Source organism: Scaptodrosophila lebanonensis, unplaced genomic scaffold, assembly GCF_003285725.1.
Source record: "Scaptodrosophila lebanonensis strain 11010-0011.00,11010-0021.00 unplaced genomic scaffold, SlebRS2 tig00001415-arrow-pilon, whole genome shotgun sequence".
NCBI classification, from domain to species: Eukaryota; Metazoa; Arthropoda; class Insecta; order Diptera; family Drosophilidae; genus Scaptodrosophila; species Scaptodrosophila lebanonensis.
Genome location: NW_022060742.1, coordinates 7,559,309 through 7,584,905, shown reverse-complemented (window position 1 = coordinate 7,584,905; position 25,597 = coordinate 7,559,309). Strand labels below are relative to the sequence as shown.

General features: G+C 34.6%; 1 protein-coding gene and 3 non-coding genes across 4 annotated transcripts; all 4 read left to right on the top strand.

Moving 5' to 3' along the window:
* Positions 1-2,104: 2,104 nt before the first annotated feature.
* LOC115632737 lies at positions 2,105-3,764 on the top strand. Its single transcript, XM_030529983.1, has 3 exons — positions 2,105-2,156; positions 2,219-2,704; positions 2,762-3,764. Exon 3 carries the CDS (start codon positions 2,804-2,806, stop codon positions 3,659-3,661), a length of 858 nt encoding a protein of 285 aa, XP_030385843.1. The 5' UTR covers positions 2,105-2,156; positions 2,219-2,704; positions 2,762-2,803; the 3' UTR covers positions 3,662-3,764.
* Positions 3,765-3,854: 90 nt separating this feature from the next.
* Positions 3,855-3,938, top strand: Trnal-cag. The gene has a single exon. It is a non-coding gene; the product is annotated as a tRNA-Leu (tRNA).
* Positions 3,939-7,692: 3,754 nt separating this feature from the next.
* Trnal-cag lies at positions 7,693-7,776 on the top strand. Its single transcript has one exon. It is a non-coding gene; the product is annotated as a tRNA-Leu (tRNA).
* Positions 7,777-21,818: 14,042 nt separating this feature from the next.
* On the top strand, positions 21,819-21,902 carry Trnal-cag. The gene has a single exon. It is a non-coding gene; the product is annotated as a tRNA-Leu (tRNA).
* Positions 21,903-25,597: the final 3,695 nt, after the last annotated feature.

The window sequence follows — 25,597 nt, the reverse complement described above, 5'->3', positions numbered from 1 at the left end:
GCGCAGGTTGTTCTTCCCAGATTCAAAAGGTGATCTCTAAAAACGCTTTAAAGCTGTCAATCGACATTTGCACATCACAAAAATAGCGATACATCGGCTATCGATGAATATTTTAACAGAATGCAGCGATTGCGATTTTTTCATCGATATTTGCGTACAACAACGGCCATTTGTAAACGCTTATTGGTTAAGTTGGTTTTATTCTGCATGAGGCAATTATTTTGTGGTTTTTATTTGAATATTATTCTAAAAGCTACTTTTAAGATCAAAAGATCGAAAAACTCAAATATATTGCTATTGAAAAGTTATGAGATATGTCCCCATTTATCCATTTCGATAGAGATCGGGAACTGGAACAGGCTTTATCTTCATACCCACTAACAAACACATCTAGCCAATAATAACGACAATTTAAAACACATTTAACTAAATTTTTTAACAAAAAATCTGTGCATATTATTAACCTAAATAGCAATACTCAATTTTCACTTCTCACTTGCAATTGGAATTGCAATCAATCGATTTGTCCGCATTGCCAGCGACAAGAGTGACATCTAATTAGTGGCCTGTCCGATGAGTGAACTGATTGATCAGATCGCTGCTGATTGATCATAAGATGGCAAGTGTCATGTTCAATTGTCAAGTGTCTGGCAATGGGGCGACTTTTAACTGAGCATGCTCGAATATCTATATTTTAATGAGCGGAATTGTGTGGTTGGCTTTAAATGCAAAAAGCTGTCAGATTAATTTCCTTTGAAGTGCATGCAGCCTGCAACTAATTGGCGTGCGTCGGCCAACTAATTTGCATAACAAAATATGCTAAAATAAAAGCTGTAGCGATTTTTGTGCCGTGAAAAGCCGCCGACCTCAGACGGCATCAGCTTTGCCTTAAATAGTTAAATTTCTTGCATATTTGCACTCGCACTTACAATGAAATGCAATTATGCAAATGGGAACGAACAAATAAAACCAGTATGGAGAACTTTACATTTTCAGTGGAGAAGCGCGCAAATCTTCAAAAATGCTGGCATTGAAGGCACTTCAAAATTAATAGCAGGCTATTAATCAAACACACATAGTCAGCGTATTAATTCGAAATGGGGCGTGGCTAATGATAAATTGTCTGCCAGTCGGGCCGTCCTTCACATTTAACTCATTCTGAGCAGTTGTGGGTCAAGTTCGTGAAGCATTTTCAGTTTTGGGCCGGAGTTTTCCAAACTCCCCCTCTAACTATTGTAATTATTAAAGTTAAATGGTTTTTAATATATATGTATGTATTTACGTAAATGAAAAATTATATACTATAAATAAGAAAGAGCACCTGACATGTTAGGTCTCTTCTCTTGATAAAGTCGCTCTTTTCAGCCATCTCCGGAACCTCTGACCGGGAATGGCTGTAAGGCGGGACTGTATAATAAATATTGCACCAAGCAGGTCTGATATTCTAATTTACTTGATCTCGAAAACAAAAGAAAGTAAAATAGATCCAATAGAAATAGATCCATATTCTCCACATAGGTACAGAGTATTTCAAAGTCGGGAGTCATGACTTTAAAAATGTTGTTTTTTTTAAATTTTATTTTTTAATTTTACTTTTTAAAAATTAGCTTTTAACTGATTATAAGCTTCTGTTCTCTTTTAAGTTTTTTCTTTAGCTTCAGCTTTTATTTTCCTTTTATTTGGTAGATCTATTCTGACGCTTCTGACTACACTTGGCTGGGAGTCGTGGCATAACTAGGCGAAAGGCAAATACTTTTTATCACTATTTATCATTGTAATTTGATTAGATTTCTCCTACTTAGACTTTCCTAGCTTATACGGCATTTTTTAAACTTTTCTTTTGTTTCCTTATATCGACATTGATTGTTTGTTGACCTAAAAATATAATAAATATAACAAATACTAAAAAGATCAGCTAACCGATCAACGATTTAAATATTTAAAAAATCTAAATCCATTTGTCAAATTACTTCCGCCACTTTTCACCACTGGCAGTCAACTGTGATCTAGCTGTCTTAGAAACCCTTTGTTTGATAGCTCAAAGGAAAATTATTTGTTTTCTGTCAAGGCAACACGTATTTGTATCAATTTAATATTTTTAATATACAATGAGGCACCAAGACAAAATAATATCCTTCAGTCACAAGTCAAAACAGGTAAGACCCATGTACAATATAGCGGCAAATAAGAAATCGCACTCAGTTGTAAATTTCCGCAGAGCAAGTATAAAAAGAATCAGATATTGATGCCACTCTTCAAGTGCATCGAATGGAATTATTTTGCGGCAGATTTAACGCAAAACTGGTATATGATTCGACTCTTAAAACGGCCATTGGGAATGCGTCGTCTGTTCTTTAATGTAACGCGGTTTCCAAGCCTGATAGGCTCCGTGCTGAGAACTTCGATGAGGCACCACTGGCATACCTTTTTCTTTCTGGCCAGTCCACGGGAATTTCATTGGTGGCGTTTTCAGTTTCCCATGTATCCCATGTGCGTCTATATGGGTGGTGCTTCCCAGCGATCGAAGTCAAGGTCGAGGGCATTAAAGGTTGAACCATTGGTAAGAAAAGAACGCAGGCTGTTGGAATTGCAGCAGCGGATACAGAAAATGGGAGCCGCGCTGTTGCCCTCCATGAATAAAGTGAAGCCCCTCGATTCAAAAACTCAACATAGAAATATAATAAACTAAATCCTCAACAGCTGAGTAAGCTGATATTCAATTGTCCTGTATCTGTAAACTACTTTATATTTTGGTTTATAGTTTTTGTTGTTTGCTTGCCACGCCCCACGCCCCAAGCTCACTATGAAGGAACTCAATTTTAAAATCGAAGAACTGAAGTCCTTCCAAGAGCTTACCGACAAGGATCAGTTGCACACCTACCAGAGCTTTCTCCGGGAAGAGTTGGAAGAGCGGAATGTGGAGCACAAATACTTGAAACGCACCGCGCAGATCATGAAACGCGGCAATGATGAGTTTCTCTTCAATGAATGCTATATGATCTTCGACGAGTATATGCTGACCGAGAAGTATAGCTCCCTGGTCTTTAGTCTCTGCGGCATAACCCACCATTTTCATTTTGTGCTCTACATAAATGTAATGGACACTACCAAGGTGGAGGACCGCGCCCAATTCGTGGCCAACATTTTGGGAAATCTGCTTGCCGTTGAGGTGCCAAAGCTGAAGAGATTCCCGCTGAAGTTCATCATGAGTCGGGACAACGAATTGGCCAATCAGGCTCTGGATATATTTGCGAATTCGAAGAAGACCAGCCATCTCTTTAATGCGTTTCTGTTTGTGCGCGAGCCGCGGGATGTACAGGAAGCACAGCTAACCGATCCCTACACACAGGAGGCCTTCGCCGAGATAATGCACAGCACGATATCGGAAACAAACATTCGGGAACTATTTAATCGGCATCTGGATAAGGCAGCCATCAAGGAGAACTATCCATTGCAACGCTTTGTCAGCGACTATCACATGTTGGCCAGGGACCTACTGGGCTCCAAAGAAACCATAAATCTCCGATTCTGCACCATGGAGCGCACCGACGACTTTCAGGACATTGTGCAGGAGAACCTCAAGCATTTCGGCGAAGGGATTATGTCGCGCATCTTTCTATTCGATTTGTTGCGCGCCATTATGATTATTTTCAATTACTAGCACAACACTCAGCACTCTTTGGACGTGGCAAGCAAACCAATTTTTCAAATCAAATTAAGAAAATTAACTGTTAAATGCAATTTAAATCAATAAATAAATGTATGGGGGCACGTATGCGCGTTTCGCTTTACATTTGGTCGCCACAACGCTCTGCCCTGCCTTGTATTGACGTTTTGGCGCGAGACCGTTACGAGTCAGGATGGCCGAGTGGTCTAAGGCGCTGCGTTCAGGTCGCAGTCTACTTCTGTAGGCGTGGGTTCGAATCCCACTTCTGACAAGAACTTTTTCTTTTTTTCACCTTTTAAGTAACAGTTCCCATGTTTAAATATTTTCATGGAATAATTTTATAGTTAAATAATACCACTTAAAAGTCGCACCTAGTATTTGTCAAATTCGATTTTTAATTTAAATAGTTGATTAATTTTCAGGATGAAAATGTTAATAAGAATAAATCAAACGCTTAATAACTTTTTATAAACTTATATTTGATCAGCATTTGTAATTCCATTATGTGTTGTACAAATTATAAAATTATTTACTATTTATTTTGTATTTCAATTGTTTTGTATATTTAATAACTTGTTTATTTTTGTTTGTTTTTATTTATATTTTATAATTGTTCTTTATTTTATATTTGTTTTTTGTTATGTATGTATTTGATTTTATTATGCCTACATTTTATTTTTTTATATTTTTTAAATATTTATTTTATAGTTTACCTTATTTTATTTTACATATTTAATGTACTTTTATTATTAAATTGTTTTATATTTGTTTGAATTTTATCTGTAAGTGTAGTTTTTGTAATACTTTATATTTGTACTTCTGGTAAATATTTATATATATTTAGTTTTTTTGTTGAATTTTTTATTGTGTTTTCATTTTATTTGTTTAAAATTAATATTTCTTACTTATTTATTTATTATTATTTTCAAGACAATTGAAAAGAATTATTTTCATTTGTTATTGAAAATTTTAGTTTAAATATTTGTATTTATCATACATACTTGTACCCATTTTCCTAATCTTCAATGTTATATAAAATATTTAAAAATCGTATTTTGAGTATGTATGGATGAGTATATTAAAGTGGTCTATATTTAATAATTCAACTAAGTTTTACCTGTTTGTAGTTCCAATGCCAAAAGATTATTTACGAACTCCGCATTGTTATCTCTGAGTTTGTTAACCCGCGCCATACGGCTAGCACTTAAAACCTTTTTAATGCCGCCAATTGACAATTTCACACGCTTTTCAGATTGATTTCAATTTCTTTCTCAATTGGCCGTGTAATAAAATTTCTCAAATCTTATCTGCGTTGCTTTTCAGTTGAGTTTTATGTGCTTGTTTAATGCCTCTGTCTGACAACGTTGGCATATCAAAATGGTCTGCCGTTGATACAAATGAGTCGAAAGGCCAGACATTAAAATGCATTATTGGCTAAAGGAAGAGCTTTGAAGGCATTTGCTGAATGCGAATTGTTCAGCTTAAATGCGCTTAATTATATACACAAGTCATACATCAAATGTTTGGCTACTTCTGCTTTGATGTGACAATAAATTTACTTTGTCTGCTTTATTTATTTATTTTTTTCCTCGCCTGTCCATTTTGCTGCCTACGCTGATTAATCAGAATGCGGTTGGCAGCTTGTTTAGATAATAACATAAGTAATACAAAAATAACAAACCGGTAACAAAATAAGTGAAGTTAACAAAGCTTGCAAAACAAAGTTGTAGTGCCGAGTCAGATTTCGGTTTTGTTGTAACTTCAAATCCGCTTGGATCTGCACAAAAACAGAACTGACCCAGACACAAAGCTGCAGTGGCATTGAGCCAGTGCCCCGAATATACATATTTAAAAAAAATATATATATAAGTATATAGAGCTGTATATATGTACTAAAGTGTGTCAACACCAGCGTCGACGAATTGTTTACCCGCACTTGATTAACAACAAATTGTGTCAGTTTTATATTTCCTGTTTGCTTCTCAGCCCCACCTCTTTCTATTCGATATTCGATATCTTTCAACTGCCTTCTTGATTCTACTCTAAGACTTAAATATTATTTCAATTTACATATTGACATTTGATAGTCGCAGTCGCAGTCGCAGTTGGTGAGCGGCTTTTGAAAATTCATTAAATGACTTTTTGATGCGATTTTAATGAACAGCAATTGCGTGGTAAATATTTTTTGCAATTGTTGTTCGTCTTGACGTTTGACCTATTTCTATGATTATAAATTAATACAATTATCAAGTGAACAAAAGCGAATTATTCGCTCACTCACACTCGAGAGCAAATGATAACAAATGAGAACAAAGGTATTCTCCTTTTTTTGCAAACCTCAGATCAGTATCAATTTAAAAAGCCTCTTCAAATATACTCTCTCTTTATATTTTTAATTTTTTGTTGTCTTTTTAAATTTTGTTAATTGTTTGTTACTGTTGCTTTTAGTGTGTTATTGTTATTTTTTTAATATTGTTTTTTGTTATTGATTTTTCTTTAATAATTGTTGTATGGTAATATTCGAAATTCAATGATAATGAACTTTTAAATGCGCTCGAATATAGTTTAAAAGATAAACATTTATCGTTGGCAAAATTATGATTTATTTTTCCATTCCGTCCATATGTGAGTTCAATGTCATATATTTTTGGATTTTCCGTATTATTGTTTATAATTTGAAGCATTTATACGTAAAACACGGACACAGTGAGTGAAATTCATTTGCATACCCATTTAGATAAACATATAATTTGCTCGAAATGCGAATGCAAAATTTACGCCGCAATAAATGGCCAGATACATCCAATAGATACGGGAAAATTAGAGACCGGCGGCATTAACTCAAAGCGAGTGTAGTACTTACTTGTACGAACAAAGAACTAACTATGCTTCAGATACAAAAGACGCTATTGTATTGGACAATTGGGAATATGGAAACTAGTTGACAAGCTACAAATTGAAAGTGCTCCCAATTTGAAATTTTCAAAAATTATATTGAATATTTTTGCATAATTATGACAAACATAGCGAGAACAAAACTCATTAAAATAGTTGAACAAAAATAAGTCACCAAAATTGCTTCAAAACGACAATAACAACAACAAAACACAAGCAACAAACTTGACAATGACATAAATAATAATTTAAAAAATTCTAAAAAAAACAAAACAAGACTTTTTGAAAAGCCACAAACAACAAAGCAACCGCCTCAGCTAATTACGAGGCTTAAGGGTGTGGAAAAGTTCCCAAGTCTGCGGTCAAGTTAACGCCCCACTGGCCCGTTGCTCATTTGTTGGCCAAGAACGCGGGCAGCTCAAATGTTGGCCCCATTTTTTTTTCCGTTCATAGAAATCTTGAGGCTAGCTGCCTCTTAATTTAGTTCGGCTGCTTATTTTCCAGTTAATCTTCAAATTAGTTTGGCTTTGTGTTCTGCCTCTATTCTAATGACGTCTGACTTTGAATTTCATAGCGATAGGATTTAACTACAAGTTGAAACAAGTTATAGATGCTAAGGCGGCTTAAAACAAAGTGCTAAGCAGCTCCAACAACAGATCGAATCAGTTTAATTCGCCATAATTGTGCCATAAAATTGTTGTTAACTCATTTAACAAAGATAGCTGCAAGCAAACTTTGATATTTGCCATTATTTGCAATTAGTTTTGTTGTAAATTTATAATTTGAACCATTAACATCGTGCGCCATGTGTGATTTATTCGGTTTTAGTCAATATTATAGGTTAACTTGTCAAGCTATAGCCTAAAAGCATTATCTCCTTCCGCATATGCAAATACAATGCATTCTGATTGCTCCGTCCAATGCAGCTACTACATATAATTAATAAAACGTGTCTTTATTCAACCACAATATAGTAATTAATTCCTAATACCCCGAGTGCCACAATTTCGTTTCTCATTCTGACTCGTCGCCATAAATGTATTTATAGCACCAGCAGAGGAGAAACCAACTGATTTCATTGACCGCATCGCCAGAGCATAAAACGTGCTTTGGTGCCAAACAAGCCAGCAGTCAGGATGGCCGAGTGGTCTAAGGCGCTGCGTTCAGGTCGCAGTCTACTTCTGTAGGCGTGGGTTCGAATCCCACTTCTGACAAGAGCTTTTTTGTATTTTTATTATTATGCATTTTTTTTCTCTAAATATTTCAAAACATTTATTTTGTTTATATCTTTTGCACGAGAAACGACTCCTACGATCTAACAAATAATTGCTCCATACTTAACGAAATTGTTAGTTCATTTGCTTTGTTTATAATTTGAATGTCAAGGCTTGGCTTGGTATTTAAAGAGCTTTATTTTTTAGAGTTTTCTCAAAACCGTTGTTCAGTGTTTTTTTAATTCCTAATTTTTTTTAGTTAGAAATGACTAAGTACTTTTTTTTATATTCTCAAGCTATTTTTGTATTTTTCAATTAATTATTGGTTTTTAAAAAATGTAACTATGTATTGTTGCTTTTCATTTAAACAATCACAGCATGACGTTTTTCAATTTTCTGCCAATATTTCCAAGGAAACTAAATGAAACTATTCTGCCAGTTTCTTTATTTACATTTTAATTCAACTAAGTACTATTTTCATAGTTTTTTTTTATATTTGTAGATTTTTTTTGCAACATTTTTATGCCCGTTTCTGTGTTTGCGATTATTTAGTAAAAATTTCTTTGAATTTATAAATTCTTCTATGCTTTCGATTATTTGGTAAGCATTTTTCTATAATTTCCTTGAATTGTTTCTATGCTTTCGATTATTTAGTAAAAATTTGCTATAATTTCTTCGAATTCATAATTTGCTTCTATGCTTTCGATTATTTAGTAAAAATTTTTCGAAGAAGAATCTGTTCTTTTTTTTCAACTTTTGTTTATTTTTATGTTACATCATTTTTTTTCAACTAATATACATAATTTAAATAATTTTAAATAATATATATCCTGATGTTTTTATTGTTTATTAGTGCGTTAAATATTCCTTTCTCCACCAACATTATCAAGTTATTCGTTAAATGGAATTCAATTGCAAAATTATTAAAAAATAATCTTCATATTATTTTCACATTGCGTCAAGTTTTCAGTTGGCGAATTTACTTCTACTAAGTTTATATTTTAATAAATGGTTTTTTGTTAATTATGGAATAAACAGTGGAAAAAACAAATCCCAAATGTGTGTGCGTTTTTTTCATTATTTGTAGCAATGCGCAAAACTTCAATCAAGAGAGCGAAACGTGGAATGGAAAAACATGCACGATTTGTTTAAAGAAGCACAACCATAACATATGTTTTTTGGTTTTTCCGGCATTTTTGTTGTTGTTGTTGTTGCTGTTATTGGCTCCAGCTGCGTTCGTATTGTTGTCTGTGGGCGTGTGTGGGTGTCACTCTTGGATGGAAAACAGCAACAGCTTTGACAGCTCGCTTAGGAAACCAAAAGGCGAATAGCAGTTGTTGAATTTGTTTTTAAACTCGCATGATGCTGCCAAATTATGCAGAGATGCCCAGCATTTTAGTTTGCTGTTATTGATGTTGATCCGATTGTTGTTTCTGCTGCCTTGATTGATTTTATGAACAGCGTTTAAACTGCCACTGTGTTTACGAGGAACGCATTTGCACAATATAAATGAAATTAAATACAGACATATAGAACACATATACACAAAATTACGCATTTTATTTACGCTGCTTATTTATCGGCCCTTTGCTCTGACTTTTATGGTGATTTTTATGTGCCTTTCGGTAATGTGGGAGTTCAAAAAAACCGTCTGAGATTTTAATTACGACTGTGAAGGGTTGTTGTTTTTTTATTTTTAACAACTTGTAAATTTGTTCGTTAAATACGCTGAAAAACTCGCGACTGCAAATGTTTGTTTATGCAAAATATTTGTAAATACTCCATTCGTTACAAGTTTGTTAACTTTTTTGCAGCTTCTCCTAAATAAAGCAAATAATTGATTTCAAACAAAAAAGTACTAGCTTCCTCTTCTATAAACAACAAGTAAAAAAGCTAAAGTCGGGTGTCCCGACTTTGAAATACTCTGTACATATGTGTACAATAATTATAGAAAATAAAAAAATTAAGAAAATAAAAAAAAAAATTTGATCGATTTTACCTCTCTCGGTATTCGAACTCACGTAAAGGGTGTATAATTGCACATTTACATAGCAATTGCGTCTGTGTGAGTGTATGTATGCCTATGCGCATCTATTCCTGTCTGTGTAAGCATTTTCGCAGTCAACCAAACAGCAACATCAACAACAGCCGCGGGCAGCGCTTGAGCAGCACTGCAGCAGCGCTGCATCAGCAAATATATTTATGGCTATAACTTCTTGTTAAATCGGTCTATCATAATGAAATTTGGCATACGGACACATAATAACCAACTGGGGGTATTTCCAAAATTTTAGTTCGAAATTCCAAGAATTACGGGAGTTACGATTTGCGGGGTAGAGGGGGGAGGGAGGGGAATTCCAAAATATACATTTTCTGCGTATTCACATAAGGCATCTTGGACTAAAATTTGGTGTTCCTAGGTCTTATAGTCTCCGAGATATAGGCGATTATACGAATGGAAAATCGGGAAAACCCCCATAGGGGGGAAGTGGGGGGGAAAATCAAAAAAATAAAACAAACTCGTATAGAATACACACATAACGCATCTTTGTGCAAAATTTGGTGTCTCTATCTCTTATAGTCTCTGAGATCCAGGTGTTCATACGGACGGACAGACGGACAGACGGACAGACGGACAGACAGACAGACAGGGCTAGATCGACTCGTCTCGTCATGCTGATCAAGAATATATATACTTTGTGGGGTCTGCCACGCCTCCTTCTGCCTGTTACATTTTTCAGCTCCCGCAAACCTAATATACTCTTGTACATTTCATGTACAGAGTATAAAAATGATTGAAAATAAATTTAATGCTAGTTATGAAAAGGTTGAAATAGTAAACGTTTATTATCATTATCACATCATTTTAAAAATTTAACAAACATGCAAGTCTGTTTTTTTTGAGGAGCGGATCAATAATATTGGGCCCGATATTCAGGTAAAATAATAATATGCCTATTTACTTTGAAAAAAAAAAACCAAGACAACGCTTCAACTGTGTTCCTATGATATAGGTATCCAATTTCGATAAGAACTTAGATTTTAATAAATAAACAATTTTTTTAAATTTTTTTAACGACAACGACTAGTTTTTCACCGATCGTTCCTATGGCAGCGAATCGATTTTAGCAGAATATTTGATTGCTTAAGATATCTAATATAATAATAAATATAAAAGTTATTATAATAAGAATAATTTTTACACCGATCGGCCCTATGTGTTTTAAAATAAACTTGCTCTAAATATAAAGAAAATACCATATTTGGTAACAGGTAGGGCCATGTTTTATTTCATTTTTCGGCAAGGGAGCTTACGTCAAAACATTTTATAATATGATCAAACCACAATAATTATTTTATTGTTCTTATTGTCAAAAACAGACTGGCAAAAAAATTAAAAGATAAATGGGTGACGTATTTGTTTGCTGCACCTATAAGGCAATATGATATGAGAACACCTTAGGAAAATGTGGAATTGTTTTTAAATTTTTGGATTTGTTTTCACCAAAAATTTAAAAAACTGAACTAAAACTAAAACGTATACGAATACTTGATAAAGTATAATACAACACCGTAACGAATACAAAATTTATTCATACATTTGCTAGGTGCGGGAAACAATTTAAATAATACCCAGAGACTTGAACGGGCTCAGAAAGATAGTTTAAAATCAGGATTGGACGTAAAAGGGGCTCAGATTTGCCCAGCCCTCGTAATACCTCTCAGATGACTTAAATTTTTGTAGATCGGAACGCTGATAGTTCAGCTCAAATCTCCTCATATAGGAATTTTAGAAAGTGTCATTAAATTTTGTACTCCTTGCAAAACGTCAACCACAAAAGTATGCTTTTGTTTTCAAATCCTATGGAAATGCTTCTAATTATGAAGAAACAGTTGTCATTAATCCCCTCCTTATTTCGTGAAAATTCGTTCATTATAAGTACTTTACAAAAACATAAATATATTTATATTCTTCTCATGTTAATTAGGAAATGTTATAAAGTCAATAGAATAATACATATTTATATTTTTTATTGACTTAAAGACGCATTTAAATGGAAATTATACGCAATAAAATGTGCGCTGTAAATCGAAAAAAAATATGAGAATAGTAATTTGAATAAAATACCTTTTAAACATGCTAATAATAATAATCAAATTTAATTAATTGAAACACATAAGTGTGAATTCAATGCAATGCATACGCAATATTTAAATTTTGTATGTATTTTACGAGATTTTAAAAGTTCAAATTTTATTACTTCATGGCGAATATTTGTGTTGGCTTATATAGCGATGTGATTTTATTTATAATTCAAGAGAACTTGCTTCGGTTTGAAAGAAGCCGTTTCTGGTTACAACGTTGCTTACTTCGCTATTCGATATCCTAACAAAAAGTATCGCTAAGGAGTTATTTATTAATTCTTGCTGACTGGAGTATTTACGACATTCAAGGTAGCTACGATCATTTTAATTTGTCATTTTTAATTTTCTAAGCTTAGAAAATAACTAACATTATTTTCCAAATTGAAATGAAAAACTATCCGAATACTTTACTTTACTGAGTAGACTAGGCTACTATGTTGTAGACTGGAGATTAAAATATGAACTTATTTATTCTGGTCGACTGGAGACTTGTTTGTTTTCAACGGCTTTTCTGTACTATAATTAAAACTTTACACTTTCGTTTATCCATTCCATTGATCAATTTCACATAAGATATACATAGAGGTTAATATGTCCGAAGCAATAAAAACAAAAACTTGTTATAAATCCAAAATAAACTGACTTCAGATATGTCAACTTTTCTAGACAAAAACTTGTTCTAAATTCAAAATGAACTGACTTCAGATATGTTAACTTTTCTAGACACTCTCCCACTCTCTCAAATACATAGTTAGATCGTGAACAAACACCCGTAATGCATTTTATTTGCATTACATTTTGTTGACATTTCCTGAAGAGATTAACCAAGATTGAGCGTAAACAACGATTATGTATGAGCTGAGAAATACACACATACATATTTACATATGTATTTTTGTACTATATATGCAACTTACTGTTTATTGTTAATTCGTAGGATCGGCCGATCAAAGGCAGACGCATAATCAACAAGCGGCCTTGTCGTTTTCTGCAGATAAGCAACGGAAGCTGTGCGGACTGTTTCTTTCGTCGTTTTTTTTTTTGCTTTCTTTCTTCAAATTCTTGCAAGTCCATCAACCCGACAGCTTGTGACTGACTGACGGACTAACTGAATGAATGACTGGCTGTTGGACTGACTGTCTGTTTGGTGGTATTTGGCTTTTTTGCGTATATTTAGCCGCGCACATGGAAGGCAGTCGTTGGCAAACGAAAAACAAAATAAAACATATAGAAAACTTCTCGTACGATTTCGTAATTGCATTCAAAATTTCTAGATTTTATAATTACGACACAGACACACGCACACACACACGCGCACAACCAAAACGCTCTGGATTTGGGGTTCACTTTTATTTTATTTTATTTTTTTGTGGTTTTAACATTTGCTGCGAATGTCTCACAACATTTTCGTAAATACTCGACGATTGGGGAATTATGCGTTTGTATATATACAAGTATATGAATATATTTTTTGATCGGAAAATGCGCTGTAACTTTCCGTTAAGAGCAACCGACGCGTTGCGCTTTAGACTGTTTACTGCGACGCCATCGTCGGGCACTGCAAGCAAGAAGAAGCTAACGAGAGCGGGCGAGTTGGCGAGCTGGCGAGCGAACGCGTGAGCGCGTGAGTAGTGACTGCTTGAGTGAGCTGGGCTGAGCTGAGCGAATGGTGTGCAAACGGAGCGAGCAGTAAACATAATGCCTGTATTTGTTTAAATAAACATCCACATCACATACAGACACACACATGCGCTGCTCTTTGCTGGCCGTAAAAATGTTGTTTTTATTTCGTGTCTTTTCATTATTTGTCTTGGCTTCTTCACTTTGCGCGAGCGTGGAGCGACTTCTCCGCGCTGCTAGAGATGGTTGTGGATCGTGAACGTAAGCGGAAGACATTGCAATGAAAAATAACTACAAAATATCGGTCCAAATTGAGTAAAAGAATTGTATAAATTAGCAAAAAAAAAAAAAAAAAAAAAAAAATGTAAAATCGTAATATTTTATAAAGTCAAATAAATACAAAGATATTCAGGATAATTCAAAGAGTAATATAAAATTAAATTTTTGATTTTTCCACAATACCTTACAGGAGACACAATTTCCAAAAATCTATATTAAGGTTATTATACATTCGTTTTCTTTATTACTTAATATTTATTAAAATACAATAAATTTATTAAAATACAATATATTTTTTAAAATACAAATATACTTGTATATTTCAATTAACTGAACGGAGCAGAATTACCGAAGCTATCAGTTTCTACGTAGGTTCTACGAAAGGCTGAGCTTGTTTTAATACTACTTAAAAGATAGAGAATTCTCATCATTGGAGAGATTTCTCATAAAACCTAACAAACAACTGTACATTCGAGATGGTGGATAAGGAAGCAGGCCTCAGGACATAGTTTCATTCTTTTGAGACGAAGCCAGCTATACTAAATCAGCTATTTGAGTGGAATTTTGTTTTCCTGTTTTTTAAGGAACTTTCTTCTCTCATCGCAAAATTATTAAGCGTTAAAAGATATATTTTAATACAAAGATGGGCCCATCCATATTATATGCTACATACATCTTCATGTTGATTAATTTAATTTATTTATTTATTTATTTTTTTTTTGTAATGCTCTATTTTTTTTATCAATTTTTAATTTGATATAATGAATCTAAAATTAACTCAGCCCCAACGCTCTGGAAGTCGACTTAACTAAAACCAGCGATACCATTAACGGCCAAAAGAAATCATTATCATATTTTTTACTTTGACAACTCCTCCATACATACGTTTTAATAATGATAAAATAAATAATGTTTATTTTATTTCAATTTCAATACCATTAATAACAAATTTTAAATTAGAACTATTATTAAAATCTTAATGTGGTTGAATTATGATGAATCGAAAAACCGATTGAGTTATTTAGTCTTATTAGTTCCAATTAAAACCCTATAAAGCCGAACAGGTGAACAGAAATTTTTTCGGAAAATTTTGACTTCTGAATATTTGATATATGTTTTCCTCTAGCAGGGACACGCGGCAACCAGACTCCCAGATCGCGGTGGAAAACTATACTTTCGAAATGGTGAAAGATTTTATGTATCTTGGCACCACCGTCACAGCAACCAACGATGTCAGCCTAGAAATCAAATGGAGATTAACTCTAGCCAATCGATGCTACTTCAGCCTCAGTAGGCAATTGAGTAGCAGAGACCTTTCCCGAAAAACCAAGCTAACGCTCTACAAGACGCTCATCCTCCCCGTGCTGCTTTATGGTGCAGAAGCATGGGTGATATCGCAGACTGATGCAGCAGCTCTTGCAGTGTTTGAGAGAAAGATGCTTCGGAAGATCTTCGGTCCCATACGCGTTGGCGACGACTACCGCATACGATGGAACAGCGAACTGTACGAGCTCTACGCTGACATTGACATAGTCAAGCGAATAAACATCCAGCGGCTAAGCTGGCTAGGTCATGTCGTGCGTATGGAAGAAGACGCTCCAGCGAAAAAAGTTCTCGATGCGGATGTTGGGGGGAGACGACGACGGGGGAGGCCTTGCCTACGTTGGAAGGACCAGGTAGAGAACGCACTTACTACCTGCGGAGTGACCAACTGGAAGCGACGCGCGCGAAGCAGAGGCGCGTGGAGAGCTGTGTTACGTCAGGTCATAGCCCGATAACGGGTTTGAAGACCAGTCAAGAAGAAGAAGAAGAATATTTGATGAAATATGGGAACAATTTAACAATTTATAACGAAGGAATAGTGAGTTCACTAATGGACTTCAATATTTTTATACCCTGTACCCGTAGGGTAAAAAGGGTATATTAGGTTTGTGCAAAGTATGTAACATACAGAAGGAAGCATCTCCGACCCCATAAAGTATATATATTCTTGATCAGCATGACGAGAGAAATCGATCTAGACATGTCCGTCCGTCTGTCCGTCCGTCTGGATGAACGCGAGGATCTCAGAAACTATAAAAGCTCGAATAACCAAAGTTGGCATCCAGATTCTCCTAGGTCCGAGTAAGGACGAGTTTATGTTTTTTTTTTAATTTTCCCCCCCTTCCCCCGCTACAGAATTTCGTCAATAGCGTCCACATTTCAAATGCAACCTAAACCAAACTTTGCACACATAATTAATATATAATTGTCTACTGTTGTATAAAATTTTATTCAATTCGGTCAATTCTAAGAAAAGTTATTAGCAAAACAAATCCTCGCCAGTACAACCCCCCCAAACTGCAGCAACAAGTTCGCTCTTCTTCTTCCTCTTTTTGCTGCTGCTATGGGCGCATATAACTCAGTGACGGAAGTTTTCCTGGGTACAGGGTATTACACTGTCGGGCTTGCTCGACTGTAGCGTTCTCTCTTGTTACTCATATTCAAGTAACAACTTGAACGTAGACTTTACAATTAAGCCTGTCGCACGAGGCTTCTCTTAAAAGCTACCCACAACTTCGAAAGCGCTGGCTCACGCGTCCATCTCTAAATTAGACGACCACAAGCGAAGCGTCATTTAAACGCCCACAGAGCGTGGGCCCCACACACACACACACACTTACACACTCACAACTTTACGAGCAGCTGCTTCGATCGCTGTTCCGAGCTCTCCGATTGCTGGCCACTAGCGCGTCATCGTTGGACGCACGTGCAGTTCGTTTTATAAAATCTCCTTAACACAAAATATATGCAAATTCATGCTAACTGCATGCCTAATTAGAATTCTATTAGCCGAAAATCATAATACAAGCTTGCAAACTTGTTCAGAGAATGTTCGTTTTCGTGCGCTTTCTCTCACCCCTCCTGAAAGCAGCAATATTGCGTATACGCCCCCTTCAACCACTCGCTCTCTTTCGCACCCCTCTTCTGCTCAACAGATTGAGTATACAAATGTATTTTGTTGCGGTCATAAAAATAAAAGCGTTTTGCGGCAAAAAGCAACAAACAATCAAACCTGTTAATTAGCTTTGTACAAATTTGGCAGAAACGTCGCAAAATAAATGCGAAATATTGATTAATGGTCACAATGTCTGTCTCCCAACAACTATATATGTGTATTGTATTTGCAGCTGCGTGCCTTCTGATCTGCAAAACTTATCTGTCTGCGACTTTGAACTTGAAAGAGTGCATTGACTCCGAAATTGGAAGGCGTTGCCGCCTGAAGTGGACAATTTATGGTATAGCAGAGATACATACAAGTATGAGCATATGTACATAAAATATAAAATCATAACTTAAATTACCAGCAGGTTATCGATTTCGCACTTAAACGACTCAAGTCTAACGATGCAAAATAGAACAACAACTACACAATAAGCTCAAATAAAGGCATAAACAATATCTGCTTTATTTATTAGCTTTAACGTTTTTGAGAAGAAACGAATCATTTCATCGTTGAAGCAAAAACAATGTTGCAATAAACCAATAATACTTATACAACATTTTGTAGAAAAGGCATCAAACATTTGTCAGAAACAAAAAAAAAGCTTAAGTAGATTTTGTATCGTTTGAAGTCTTTCGAATATTTTCACATAATATGGATATCCAAAATGTTTATAGCAGAAAGAGAACAATGTGTAAGAAATATATCTAAAACAAAAAAATGAGCCCATTTTTTTAAAACAATATATTTTGCTAATATTTGTTGCATAAATTGGAATTAGAATTTAATAGAATTTTGTAATTATTTCCTGATTACCCCTAATTCTGTTTTTACACTGTAGATTGGATCCAGAACAAAAATTGGGAAAAAAAAAAATATAAAATATATGATTGGTTCATTATCTCTAAAACATATTAAATTTCTGTCTTATAACAATATATAAACTTTTGAGTTTTCAAACCGTGTTAAATCAAATTAGTGTAATTAGGTGTATATATACTATAAAATCTTGCCTTAAAAGGGGATATTTTATATATATTTTTTAAAAAGGTCACCTTCAGATTTTAATGCGTTTTTAAACATTAAGCCTATTATTTATTATACATTTTAAAAATCATAAATTTTGGTTATTTTTCAGTCATTTAAGCCAACAACAAATTTGTAAATTTAAATCCATAAAACTACCAACCGTAAATGTTAATTAAATAAGACGTAGTTTCTAAATGTCCTCTATTTCATTTAAAATATATTAAGGTATTGTAGGCTTCGAGTATAAATCATACTAGAGAAACTATTTGGGCATAGAAAGCGGTCTAATTGTCCTATTGATAATAACTGCATAGCTGACGTCGTGATTGTTTGATAAATTTTACCCCAACTTATGTAAAATAAGAATTAAAGCTTATAAAAGAAAGTTGATTCTTTGATTCTGTTCGCAATAGCTAGCCCTCGCGCTACCTCTCTTATTAGTAAAATTTCACCCCCAATTGAGGTAAAATAAGAAGCAAAGCTTGTATGGGAGAGGTGCTTCTTGGATTCTGTTTGCAATAGATCGCGCTACTTCTCTTATTATAGAAACTTATTAAAGAAAATAAATTTTCACCTCCAATTGGGGTAAATTAGGTAGCAAAGCTTACATGAGATAAGTACTTTGATTTTTGTTTGCGCTAGCCAGCTTTTTCAGTATAATTCTTACTAAAAAAAAACTCGTAAATTTTCTCACCCCCAATTGAGCTAAATTTGGGAACAAAGCTTACATGGGAAAGTTGCTTTTTTTATTTTTTTTGTGTAGCATGTGCAGTAAATTCTTACTAAAAAAAACAAGTAAATTTTCACCGTCAATTGAGGTAAAATAGGGAACAAAGCTTACATGGAAAAGTAACTTAAAAACATCCTCAATAAAACAAAACTGGTAGCTAAGCTAGCCTTCCAGTTGATATAATTATTGATTGTCTATCCCCTTTTTTTTGTCAGCACCTGTACAGAAATATCTGGCACTTTGTCGACCCAATGTCCAATGTGGTTGACATTTCACACGCAGTGCGAGTTTCGACAACTACCACAACAACAACAACAACCACAGTAGTCCAGTTGCTGTCAATGCGTTTGTTACTGCCACTATTAAAGCTGTTGTTGTTGTTATAGTTGTTTTTGTTGGATGTGTGGCAACAGTTGAATTGTCACTTGTCTGTCGGTCGGTTGTGGCCCGCACGCACTTTCAATGCATTTCAATTAGTTGGAATATTTTGTAGATCCGTGCACTGCTCCACTTTGACTTCGAGCCTCGAGTTATGTTTTCGTTTTATAATGATTTAATTTTTTATGGCTCGATTGTGAGCATTTGATAGTCATTTGTATATGCTAATCACATGGCCGGTTGACAGCTGAGCAGAGCTAGACTTAATTAAATTTTACACTTTTAGTTGTCGCTCTGCTTAAACATTTCATTCACAGATACGAGCACACACATGTACTTGTATTAATTAATTTACTTGTTAAATTCGCTCGACAGTCGAGACTTTGCCAACCACAATTAGTTGATTAATATTATTACCACTACTTACTATACTGTGTGTACTTCAGACTGACAGCAATTATCGAATTGAGAGACTAAGTAGCGCAAATACTCATAGCTCTGGGCTGAGAAGAATACCGCAACTAGAATTCATTATGATTAATGATGCTATGTGCGTCTGTCTACGATTCTGGGCATACGAGTACAAATATTCATGGTGACCCACAAAAGTGACACATTTTATGCGCTTGTTTAATTCGAATAAATGCAGCATGAAAAACAGTCGAAATAAAATTAGCAAATTGCTCGAATGTCAATTTAAGTCATCAATCAAAATTTGTGCTACTGTCAAGTCTTCTGATACTCGTATATATAAACATACTTTATATACACTCATATATATGTATGTGTGTATGTGGAACTGTGCATTCATTGTGGAGTTGTGGGTGCAGTTGCGACAGCGAGGCTGCAAATTAAAATAACAATAACAATTGCAATAACAATATTACAGCATAACGACAATAGACTGCCAAGTGGGTCAAGCAGTAACACAAAAGGCTATGGGAGCCGGAGCCATGAGAAAGGACACTGCGAGCAAGCGCAATAACTGAGCAAATATTCCGCCTATTGGTTGATCTTTTCACATACTTGTATATCATCTTTTACATACAAGTATACAGAGAAACGTTACATCAAATGCCATGTCGCTAATATCGAATAAGGAATCTTACACTTATACTAAAGTCTTAAAAATTCACAATTTCAACAACATCCCTAAAGTATTCGAAAAAACATTTAAACTGTTACTCTTATCGAGGTGCAAAAATAATACTGCCTTCATGGCTAAATATCATAAAATATTATTTTTAAAATGCATCTTATTGGCAACAATCCTATCCCTAAAATAAAGCATAACAAATTCTACTCGATTGTCTGAAAAATAGGCTATTTTATAAAATCTAGTATGTAATTTGTATGAAAAATCGTTGCAATTTTCAAAAAAAAAGAAAAACTGAAGCATAGATTTTAGCTTTTCGGATTCGTTTTGTATATTTTGGACTTCAGCAGTGTCGGCCAAAACTTTGAAATATACCTTTTAACTTTTTGTGGGGCAATCCGGAATCCTGTCCAGATTTGGCCAGGAATAGAGCCCATTAAAAAAAAAAAAAACATTAAGAAGTCTTCCCACCTTCTAAAAAAAACTTCTGCTACTAACATTTAAATTTACATTGTATTTAATTTTATAAAAGATGATGATTAAAAAATGTCAACATATACATATATACATATACACCTAAATCTGTTTTTACACGGTTTTGATTTAAACGGTTTGAAAATGAATATTTATATATATAAATATATGTATGGCAACACGACTTTCTTCCATTCGGCACGATTCAAAATAACACAAAATAGATAAAAACACACAGCTGACAAACAACTAGAAACCATTCTTATATGGGTCGTTATGCACATTATATATGTGATTTAATAAAATATACATAAATCCTTGTTTTTTCACTGATTTTAATAGGTTATAGAGATAAGGAACCAATCACCTATTTTTGTATATGTTCAATCTATCTTTTAAAATAATAGAAACAGAATTAGGTGTAAACGTACTTATATTCCACAAAGATAGTTTCAACTCATCAATATTGCAGATTCTACAATATATTCCATTTTCCCTCAGTCCTACTTTTGTTGGGCAGGGTTCTTCAGAATGAATTGAAATTCGAAGGCAATTGGAAGCATTTAACATAAAATTGGATTCGCGGTAGGTGTGGTCAGAGGCCCCGAATCCGTATCTCTGTCGTCGCGTCAATGAATGTGATAAAACAGTTTAGCTGCTGTCTGTGAGTTGCATAATAAATATATATGTATAAATGAAATAAAAAGCGACAGTTGCCAATCTGCTGAAATGCCGAAAGGTAAAGACTGCATACAACTTTTGTGATATATGATGTTGACCCGATTACGGTTTTTTCCTCAGTTGCTTTTTATTTTCATGTCGCTGGTATTATCATTATGTACATATTTTTCATGTTCACGATAATTGTACAAATTTCTTGACTTGTTATTGTATTTTCTGGCTGTCTTGTTACTGTTGTTGTTGCACACACACACACACACACCAATTTTCCATATGGGTTTTTTTGTTCATGACACGCCACAAGTAATTTGTCTTTTGCCTTTGGGCGCCAGATGCAATTTTTCATTTACATTCGCGCGTAGGCAGGCAAGTTCAAAGAGCCAAGTCGTAAGTAAGTATTCAGCAATGTGAACATGAACATAAATATGGATATAATCGTATATATACGCAGATATAGCTAAGCACATACCTATGTAATCGCTGCTCTGACATATGCTTGCAAATAATTACAATCAAACAAATAAACACGAACATACTACGTACTAGATATATACTTATACTGATCGCCACGATTAGTGGGGCATAATGATAATGGCTTGGGTTTAGTCGCATCGGTGTTGTCACTTGTCAGGATGGCCGAGTGGTCTAAGGCGCTGCGTTCAGGTCGCAGTCTACTTCTGTAGGCGTGGGTTCGAATCCCACTTCTGACAAAATCAATGCACTTTTTTGCAATTACTTCGAAATAAACAATAACTAATGACTCTTAGCCAAATTGTTAGCGGACTATAGATAAGAGTTCAGTTATTATCGAACAGAGGTTCTATATATTAAATGCCTTTCATTTTAATAAATTCAACAATAATTATTAGAGAACCCTTCACTTGAAGCTCAAATAATTTTTTTGGGGGGTTAATGGTTCGCTAAGCTATAAAAAAAATTGTTGAGATCCAACTAAAATGCAGATAACACTTTGTTAAGTGTTGTAAGTCAACGATTTTGATTTGGCCTAAAATTCCAATTCAATTCGCATTCACAAACAAATAAAAAAATAAAAAACGAATACCGAGTCGATGGTTTTTAAACACAATTTTACTTCATCAAGCTTTTGCTGGTTATATAAGGTTTAAGGACGACTAGATGTAGGTAAGTTGCTGTCGGCTTTAAAACCGATTTTAAGCAAATTGTATCTCCCATATGGCTGTAGCTTAGAAATACAGTCCCTCCAACAAGAAGACATTCTATAAATGTTTGGCAAAACTCATTCAGAAATGTTGGGCATATAGATAGGCAGATAGCCAATGCCAATGGGAGAGGTATGTACTTATATACTCCCTATAGCTGGGGAGTAAGTTCTATTTCCGTCGGCACTCAACCCCATTCATTCATTATAACACAGAGAACTGCGGAATCATCACAGACAGCAGTAGATCTGTTAACGAGGTAGTCCAGCAGGTTAGCATTGAGGGAACAGATCGCGGCAGATGACTCCTCCTGCATAGGAAGAAATTGGTGTGCAGGTAGGATTCTGACCCAGCAACGCTAACACTAATCCGGGTGTTCAAGCAATCCAGAACTGGCTTGCTCGGGACTTCTAAAGAGTCGCAGCACTCTTCAAAACTAAAACAGAATTGTGGTTTCTGCTGTTTTGGGGATACTAACGAGCCACAGGACTGTCTGAGATACTTCAATAATCTCACAGTCATAACGAAACTGCAAATCAAGAAATTAACTAAATTCATTATCTGCTACGAGTGGTTAAAATGTGGTTAAATTCAATGCCGTCAACCATCGCTCCAATCTTCTCAACTTAACCTAATTCACGACCCATTTTTAACCAACTTCCAAAAAAGATAAGGTTCTCAATTCGAAGTATTTGTATACCCTGTACGCAAAGGGTACAGAGGTATATTAGTTTTGTGCGAGTGTACATGGAACACACAGAAGGAGGCGTGGTAGACACCACAAAGTATATATATTCTTGATCAGCATGACAAGCCGTCTGTCCGTCTGTCTGTCTGTATGAACGCAAGGATCTCAGAAAGTATAAGAGCTAGAATAGCCAAACTTGTTATACAGATTCTCCTGAGCCCGAGAAAGGACGAGTTTGTTCATTTTTCCCCATGCATCCTCCCACTCCCCCTTATTAACGATTTTAATTAATTAATTTAATTTCTTTTTTGTGGGGTGGTACAGGGTATTTAAGAGTTGAGCCTGCTCGACTTTACCATTCCTTTCTTGTTTTTTTTTTTTATATTTGTTACCTCAGAGCTTTCGTCTGAGTGAACCGATTTAGATGATTGTTTTTTTATTGTAAAAGATGTACTTCAATGGTAGTTTAATTATAGTTTGGTTAGCTTGGTTAGCGGAGGTCGGGTTTTTTTTTGGTAAAATGTTAATTACTAAAAAAAACAGTTGAATAACGTTTGAGGTTTTTTTATTTCAGCTCTGACTCTACAATCCCAAATCAAAATGAAGAATACTGGGAAAACCCAGCATAAATAATATACATATGTATGTATGTAAGCCTTGCGAGGCATAACAAATGACAAGTAAATCAATTTGTGTGCGCTTAATTGTTAATATTCTAATCACATAATCGCTGTCCCGACCACAGCCCACTGAGCCGCTATATATACTGTAGAGACCACACACACACGCACAAACGGAGCAGATCGGAGCAAGTGCTGACGACGATGATGATGATGTTGATGCCAAGTCGTGCGATAATTATCGGTGTCTGGCATCTCGTAACTAAAACATGTAGACCCCCACCCCTCAGCCATTCCAGTCCAATAACACTTGCCAACGACTCATTCATTCATTCATTCATTCGTTCAATCAAATGCCGACTGTGCCGCTGACTTGCCGTTTTTGAATGCAAGTGCTTCGCAGCCCACTTCTTTGTGCTTCTTCTCCTCCTTTTTGTGTGCTTTTACAATTTTTTTTTTTTTGAATATCGGCCTTAAGTGTGAGTAGAATTTACATAACATACATATCTGTGACTTGCACTGTAGACGGAACACAATATTTGGTAAAAGATTGCTTTAAGATAAGCCTCCATACTTGTATCATAAGTATTTTATCAACCTTGATATAAAAAATATCTGGCTTTTTAAATTTTCCTTTTTTTATTTTTATGCAGAGTATTTGGGCTGAAGGTTTGAAAAAAAAAATCATCGCTTCATCAATAGCATTATAGTTTTAAATTTTTGCAAATATCGATGGTGTTCGATATATTTCTGGGAGATATTTTATTTTAACAATTTTAATTAGAGACTTTACAATGGAAAAGAGAGATTCGGTTAAATCGACGACCACCAGGATGTAATAATCAGAATTTATGGAAATGCAAAATGAATGAAAAGTCTGGGAAATTGTAACTGAGCGACGATTTCATTTAAAATCAAAGAATGTGAATAACAGAAATTTTGATTCCAAGACGTATAAATTATAACTCTAATACCGATGCTGTATTGAAGTAAAAGGCAGAATACTAACACTAATACATTTACATTTAGTAGGCAACACTTTTGTACTAGCTATTATGATAGTGAAAAGAACCAAAAGCTATTTAAATTTATGTATAAATAAGGTGTAATTAATAAAAATAGGTTAAGTAGGCTAACCAAATCACTTTTCATTTATTAGCTAAGGAAATTGAATTTTTGTGACTAGTGCATTAATTTATAAGAATCTTTCCTGTCACACTAGGAAATAATAATAAATTAATAATAAATAAAAAAATAAATAAATAAAAGCTGCAGCGTAGAGCAGGGTTGATATTTTCGATGTTACAATTAAAAGTTCTTGAAGAATATTTTCAGCAACATCTGCGATTGGAAAAGCTTTCACTTTTTGAATAACCCATCTATGCTGGCATAGATTTTTAGATTTACAATTTTTAGTGCCAGCAACTCAAGGTACGCCAAATACATTCTCAATACAATACAAATGCAGAATTAAATTTCAAATAAGTTGACCATTCTAGGAGGACCTTTTATTATTTTAGAACCATTCTGATTCTTAAAATAATAAAAGAAATATATTAACGTGTAACGGACTTAATTCTTTCGATTCAGAGTTGGCATCAGAAATGTTGTGACTACCTAACGCTATAAATTTCTTACTTTTGCAAAATCCATTGACCCACTGTACTCAGTGACAATTAAGACAGCAGCCCCATTTGTAATTATGCTGTAATCTCTACTGTGCTGTCTTCTGGCCATAAACTGCAATTAACTGTCCGGCCAATGAGCATTGGCTTTGTCGGCTGCTTACAGCTTTACAGCTTTTAATTGTGGAAATTACAGAGGCACATAAAAAACTAGCTATTTATTAACATTTTTAACAGTGTGAGGAATTGTGTTTGCCATTTGATGGCTCAGTTAAACAATTGCTGAACGAA

Coding starts and splice junctions, on each gene's coding strand:
- LOC115632737 (XM_030529983.1), top strand. CDS start 2,804: ATGAAGGAACTCAATTTTAAAATCGAAGAACTGAAGTCCTTCCAAGAG.